This window comes from Elgaria multicarinata, chromosome 11, assembly GCF_023053635.1.
Source record: "Elgaria multicarinata webbii isolate HBS135686 ecotype San Diego chromosome 11, rElgMul1.1.pri, whole genome shotgun sequence".
NCBI lineage: Eukaryota > Metazoa > Chordata > Lepidosauria > Squamata > Anguidae > Elgaria > Elgaria multicarinata.
In genome coordinates, this window is record NC_086181.1 from 21231974 (window position 1) to 21239789 (window position 7816).

The window sequence follows — 7816 nt, forward strand, 5'->3', positions numbered from 1 at the left end:
GATCTAAAAGAAGCTAGCAAGCTTAAGTTTTGAATTGCTTTAAAAGGGGGGAAAATGTTAGCAGAACCACCTCCATTTTTAACAGGAAACTGTAAAATCTCCATTGCACTCCAAGCAAAATGTCAAAATGCCCTGTATGAGAATGTCTCCTTGTGTGCGTCCTTGCATCCTTGATTACTAATATAAACAAGAGTCCTGGCTCCAGCTGTCTGTGTTGAAGTTAACTCTCTGTAACTTACTGTCAGGCCAAAGGTATTGTTTACAGGACTGTTTAGCATAATTAACTATGCCTCAGTGTTATGTTCTGATTGGTTAATGCTGCTACTGGGCCCTGCCCCTTGAAAGCTTTAATACTGTACCATATTCCCTATGTCTTTTGTCTGATTGCTCCCTTTGAAGAGACCAGGCCTTGATTACTAATCAATAAAGCGCTTTTGAACCCTCTGTCGTTGGAATGGTGGAGTCGTGCTTAAGGGCTGTTTGGATCTCGTCCTTGGGTGAAAAGAACATTGATCTAACACGGTGACTGAAGAAGTAGATTTACCACACAAAAGCTTTATACCATCCTCCTGCCTACTGTGTGAAGACCAACCTCAAAGCATTCAGCAATCTCCGAGCAGGCCCTCCGACTCCCTTATCTTGGAACAAGAACTGTCTCCTGATTCACCTCATTCGGGGGTGGAGGGCGATTTCTTTTGCGCTCAGCCCTTGGTCGAAGGGCAACATACCATCTCTACCCTGCAAGATCTGATAACTTTTGGCCAAGACACTCCTGTGAAAGTTGACAATGTTCGTCCGACGTCGTGCCTCTATCCAGGAGTGCTGCATGCATCGGTGGGGAGCAAGACGTCATCCATCCCATCCTGCCAACTGCCACAGCTGTCTGGAGGGCTGCCCAATGCTAATCAAGTAGGGCCGACATCAGAGTTAATATCGCCCAGTATCATCGATTCCGACCCACAGCTTCCATCGAACCACATGACATCAAAAAGGAATGGCTGCATTCAGAGGGACATGGATGGATCACTGATTGGGATTACCCCACTGGATTGATGCCAGTGGCCCCAGGGTGATTCCTACCTCAGGATCATATCCTGGAATATTGCAGGCTGGGCAAACAAACGTTGGGATAGCTGCTTCTGTCAATATATCTCTTGCTTTGATGTGATCTTGCTTCAGGAAACTTGGGCCATGGACACTGTTGTTGTTAATGGATTTTCCTCCTACTCTTTGAATGCTCACCGGGTAAATAAGAAAGGCCGTCCAAGGGGTGGCCTTGCCATTCTGGTGTCCTCTTCACTGATAGCTAAGGTTACTGAATTAGAATATTTGATACCAAGTTTAGTGATATAATAACCTCCTCCCAAAAAGGGGCAACAATACAGCATTGAAAAAACAGGTGGTTAAAAGAAGCATTAGCATATGAAATTAGTCAATTTACTCCTCTCTGTTTTGTTGCCTCCCTGGACAGTTATACCTTACTGTGATTTATCAGATTTGCACAAATCTCACTGAAAGGTTAAAAAAGAAGACGTTACATTTGGGCAAATCTCCCTGAAAGTGTGTGATGGTGAAGAAACATTAAATATGCACAAATCATCTCAAATGTGTGGGGAAGTCCACAAAAACAGCTCTACTCTGCTAATGAGTAGGCTGCTGAGGTAGTGCCATGAAAACTCATGGGATACTTACTGGAAGGGGGAAGAGGACTAAGGTGGAAACATGCCAGATCATCTGCTGAGAGTAATGGGTGTTAGGGAACAACAACAAACTCATCCTAGCTTATTTTCAGGGTGGCTTATCATGATGTGCAAACTTGCCGACTATTTGATGAGATGGATGAAAATATTTTCATCTTTCTTTCTTAACTGGAAAAGGTTTTGTCCTAACTTCAGGTGGTGACTCACAAGTCCAATTAGCTATATCTCAAGTGGATCTATCCAACTTGACTAGAACTCATTAATATAATGGGAAGGAGGTGGAGGAGGTACTTATCAATATGCAAAACCATGGAATAGGAAGGAAACCTCATAAATTGCTTAGGTCTCCCAAGGGTTTTTGCATGCAGTTTAGGACTTAAAGACTGGCTCATTTGAAAAGGCAATTCAAATGCTCCTACTTCAATGAGGATCGTGGCAGACCTGTGAGTGTAGCAGCTTCAGAAATAAGGTGGAATTCTCAAACTGCAAAGCCTTTCTTATTTCAGAAGGATTCCATACAACATAACGGCTGGATTCCATTCAAACTTTTAGAATTTTTTTAAATTTATTTTTTTATGAATAACGACATAATCCTATGCATGTCCATTCAGAAATAAGACCATCTGAGTGTAATGGGCCTTACTTCCAGGTGAGTGTATATAGAATTGCAACCCCAATGTTCTAAATGTCTTATTAAAACAGCGCATGCACCAACCAAAATAAAAATGTCCTTTATTATATTAAAACCAATTGGACTTATAAGTGCTTGACCTTGGCTTGATAAGACCATTTTTTTAAATTACAAAGTTATTTTACATACAGACACTATAAAACTGAACATATTTGTATGTTATTGTTTTGTTAGCAGAGGGCTTGGATGGATTACAGGCTTTGCACCCCTTCCACTAACATTGGCTGCCGTGGGTGCAAGGCTTATAGAGGTTGCTGTATCAAGTGTAGGAAGGAAAGTCTCGTCATTATCTTAACAATCAAACCTGCATAAAGCTTGTAAGCCTCAAACTAAGCAGGATGTAAAATTAGTAACGTATTTAGAGACTCGGTGTCAAAGTGATATAGCCATATAAGATTTAAACTGTTGCAACTTTGTCCATGCTTTTTTACATGTACTAATACATCAATTTTCAGGAATAGGCTTTAAGCCAGGAAAAGGTATACTTCAACCACCAAATCACCCTTTCTTTAATGACAACCTCCATCCCTATCTTTTCAATTGAGTGTATGTATGAATTGGCTCTATTTCTGACTAATTTGGTTGGAGCCTCAGCTAAAACTGCATCCTTCTCTGGGTTCCTTGTGGAAAGGACTGCAGCTGAGAACTCTCTTGAGCCTCCTTGTCTATTCATGTTTTGGGTTTCATAGTCATCTCACTCACTAAAAGAGATAATTAACTATGAAGTTCAACAGATAAGTGAATAATGGCTGGATGAGCTCAAGTAAGCAGGAGGCAAGTGCATAAAGGCCATTTCTACACCTGCCTTTTCCCCCGGGATCGTCCCGGGATCATCCCTGTGCATCAAAATGACACATAGGGGATCCCGGGGGCAGGCAGGGGCGATCCCTCCATTTCCCTGGGATAATCTTTAGGTGTAGAGCTTTATCACACCAGGGTTATACTGTGCAATCACTGTAAATTGCATGCAAAGGACTCCGAAGTTTTCCAGATTATAATCTGCTTTTATTGTGAAGTACTCCCATGCATCCTGCTTTAATTGTGCATCAAAGGCAAAAGACCCAAGCTATTTTGGTACTACTTTTGGAGCAAATCATTTGTTATTTTCTGAGTGGCCACTGGGGGCACAGGAGCAGGATTTGATATGTTTAAAGAAAAATTAAACAAATGCTTACATCTGCGTAAGTTTTAAAGATAAAGACATCAAAATTGGCACAGTAATAGATATTAAGGAGAGCTTTAAGCATAACAAATTTGAATCGGATTGGGTCATCTGATGATTTTTCATGATTTTTTACATTTCCCCCCTTAAACCCATTTCCTGGTATACAAAGGATCTTAGGAGCGCTGCCGCCCGGGATGAGATTTAGCTAACAACAACAACAACAACGGTGACAGTTTAGCATTGTAGGGGATAATTCGAGGGAAACAGGTACGTGGGATGAAGCTTGTAGAAAGGGCCAAAGTGCTTTAATTGGTGTAAATTAACTAGAAGCTCCAGATAAACTTCCAGAATTCCTAGTTATTGTTACTTTGTTTTGGGATTAGCCTGAACACAAACCCCTGCATAGCCTAGACACCCACTTTTCACCCCTCCTCTGTGTTCTAAACACTCATACCCAACCCTTTCTTCCTTCCCAAGACTGTTAAAGAACCCCAGAGCCCCTACTCTTCCCTTGCAACTTCTCACCAAAACAAACCCTTCCTCATGAGCAGACAGTGCATGACAGCAGCTTAGTTTAGCCCTGCAGCCACTTTCCAAGAGAACTCAGCTACTTCCCCCAAAATACTGGATATCACTGAAGGCTAAAGGTTCATTACGCTTGTTTTCAAATTGCAATTGCTCTACCAAGTTAATTTCCACAGAACAACTTAAGCATTTTAAATTTGTGTTTGTAATCAATAACTACATGATTTAGTTTTCTGAGGTTTGTGTGACTGTGGGTCGTTTTGGGATGACTTCCCTGTGATAGAACCCCTATCACCAACACCTAAGGGTCTGTTTTAGATGGATGAGGGTTTCCTTGGACATGTGCAAGTTTGAACACATACTTAAGAATACCACATTCAGTAACAGCTTCCAAATCCAGTTTAGTGTTGTGAAGAATGTAAAGGAAGCCTGAGTCAATCAGTCCTTCCCAAGGGGTCCCTCTGGGGTGTTTCCCCCAATGCCCGTATCACGGGACCGGTATAGCTTTGGAATAAAGGCACACAGACACCCAAAATAACCAAGATAAAAGTTTATTGTGGAAACACAATTACTAAATAGGAGCTTGGATGGTAGCAGCTACAGAAATGCCAATAAAAAGAATAATACAGAGAAATAGAGGAAGGGAATAAATGAGGTAGATAGGTATCAGGCAGAACCACCCACAAATCCATCCAGAAAAGAACAGGCAGTCTCTCCACTAGACCTCCCTTCCTCCCTCCGGTCAAAGTGACCAAAACTTGCCTTTAGAAAACCAGCCTCTACAAAACAAACAAAACTCTAACTCGCTTTCAGCTCCAGAGCTGGGCAGCGGCAGACGTCCATGCCTCCAGGCTGAAGACCTTCCAGCTTAATCCAATCAGCCTTTTTATCTCTCTCCTCCTTAATAAGGGTGCTTGCTCTTTCTTCTCACACAAAGCCCAATTAGCTAAGGCAGGAGATAGCCCCCAGGTGCGAAGCCTCTGCCTGACCTCGGGAAGTTTGACTCCCACCTTTTCCCACATACCAAAGCTGGGTCCTGACGCCGGTTGAACCATAAAACAAGCTGGCCAGATCCCTCCCATAAACATATCAAACTATTCCCTATCTATCCGTCACCACTATGATTTACTACCTGACAGGAAGACATGGTTTACTACCTACAGAAAAACAGATCTAACTCAGAAACAAATGTGATTCAGAACTCGACTGCATTTTATAACCCCCCAGCCCTTCACAAAGAAAGTTGAACATTTTCTATTATTTAAATAAAGTTAAAACCTATTTTATTATCCATCCTGCACTTAAGAACATAAAGCATTAGAAGAGTGTTGCTGGATCAGACCAATGTCCAACATCTTGAAGTTTTCCTAAGTTTTCCTATAGATGTATATTAAACCTCTAAAACAATGCCATGAATCTTTGTTTGATGTTTACATTGTTGCTCAAAATGGTTGAATTTGCAAGTGCCTTTACACATCAGTCAACATTGATCCTTCTAGTCCTTACATAGAAAAGTCAATCAGAGTCAAATTTTCTTCCTTCTCTATCACCCTATGAACCAATAAGGAGTGTCAGCCACTCTGAACATTCCTAATATGACAGGTAATGAAGCTTCCCAACTTAATCAAAATTGTGCAACAAAATAACAACTACTGGAATAAATCAGCAGTAAAAGCTCTTCAGAATTAAACTACTGAAATAAAGGGGCAATTTCAAGGTTGGATGCATTAAATTAAAGTAAAGTAAAGATAAAGATAAATAAACCAAAGAATATGCAGAACATGAGGCACATTTTTTAAATGACAACAACCCTAAACTGTCACATAGATGATGTACATCTCATCTGATTTTCCCTCATCACTAATATTTTAAAATACAATCTGTCAACACAAAAGTAAGTCCCGTTAAATTTAACGGGGTTTACTTCCAAAAAAGTGGTGTAGCATTGAAATACTTAGGCAGCATTTTCAGACTATGTTTGAAATTGATGTTTATATTTTCAAACAACCATATTGGTTGATGCAAGTGAATGCATTGCTTTGACTGACAAAAACAAATTGATTGACCGACTGACATACTTAATAATGTTTGTTTTGTTTTTGTTTTTTAGAAACAGTGCGTCATATCTTCTCTTATTAACAACGAAACAATAAACGTCTAGGGGAATGTGGAACAAAACATCCCATGTAGAATTCATAATTATGGGTTTTCCTGAACTTCCGCACCATCAGTTACTGTTGTTTGTGATATTCAGCACTATCTACATTCTAACTTTGCTAGAAAATGTCCTCCTCATTGTGACAATTTGGTTGAATAGGCACCTTCGCACTCCCATGTACTTCTTCTTAGGAAATCTTTCTCTTTTAGAAATGGTCTATGTCTCTGTAACAATGCCCAAGCTGTTCTCCAATCTCTTGTTTGGTGAGAAGACAATCACGTTGGGTGGTTGCATTACTCAGATGTATGTTTTTCTGTCTTTAGCTTCTTCTGAATGTTTTCTCCTGGCAACCATGGCCTATGACAGGTATGTGGCCATTTGCCACCCACTACATTACACATCACTCATGAATCACACAGCCTGCATTGTCTTGAGCCTGGCTTCTTGGCTGGGTGGTTTCCTGGCTACCTTTCCATCTGTAGTGATGATATCCAAGTTGCAGTTCTGTAGGAAAAATACCATTGGCCACTTCTTCTGTGACATCTCACCCTTATTGAAGTTGTCATGTACTGACACTGCCTCCATTGAGGTACTAGATTTTGTGGCATCATTAGCAGTTCTCATTAGTTCACTGTTTGTAACTGGAACATCTTATGGATTCATCCTTTGCACAGTTGCAAGGATTCCCTCTACCAAAGGGAAGCATAAAGCTTTTTCGACTTGTGTATCCCACCTAGCAGTGGTCTCTATGTTCTATGCCACCACCATATTTATGTATGGTCGGCCCAAGGCCATTGGAACCTTTGACCTTAACAAGTTGGTGGCTATCCAATATGCAGTGGTGGCTCCATTTCTTAACCCAATTATTTACAGTCTTAGGAACAGGGAAGTGAGAGAGACCTTACATAGAGCCTTACATAGCTCAGCCAGTTTCTTAGTATGTTTTCGAACACAAAGACTAAAACCATGGCCAAACTGAAACATCATATCAGAGGGGAAAAAATAGTTCAGGCAACAATTTATCCCGTGGCCAAATATGGCCTGATGTGTTCTGAAGTGATAAAGATCTCTTTGGCAGCATTCAGACACCACAATAGTCAATGGTAGGGGTAATAATCAACTCAACAGTTGTATCTCGGGGGTACTCCTCACACAACCTAATAATAATCAACCATGGTGTGGATTAGGGTCAGCATTGAGTTGACTATGGCTTTAGCTAGACCTAAGGTTTATCCTGGGGTTGTCCCTGCCTGCTCCCGGGATACCCTGTGTGTCATTTACATGAACAGGGATGACCCCGGGATGATCCCGGGATAAACCTTAGTTCTAGCTAAGGCCTATTAGTCCACACTGAGTTGACACACCCATCCCCCACTCTCTTCCCCTCTTCAGTCCTCCTGCAAGTATCCATCAGCCATTGCTGCTGGATATCCTGCAAGCTGGATTAGAGCAGCAGCTGCTGCTTTGATTATTCTTCCCTTGTAACTCTGTAGCTGACAAAATAACCAACAGTGGCTGAGGAAATCACCAATGGTGCCCCTACACAACATGATAACCAACAGTGGTTTAAATAGGCA

General features: G+C 41.2%; 1 protein-coding gene across 1 annotated transcript; it reads left to right on the top strand.

Annotated features, from left to right (window-relative positions):
• Positions 1 to 6246: 6246 nt before the first annotated feature.
• LOC134405349 (olfactory receptor 6B9-like) lies at positions 6247 to 7218 on the top strand. The gene has a single exon (XM_063136595.1). It carries the CDS (start codon positions 6247 to 6249, stop codon positions 7216 to 7218), a length of 972 nt encoding a protein of 323 aa, XP_062992665.1.
• Positions 7219 to 7816: the final 598 nt, after the last annotated feature.

Excerpts from the sequence above, each read along its gene's own strand:
- LOC134405349 (XM_063136595.1), top strand. The coding sequence starts at position 6,247 with ATGTGGAACAAAACATCCCATGTAGAATTCATAATTATGGGTTTTCCT.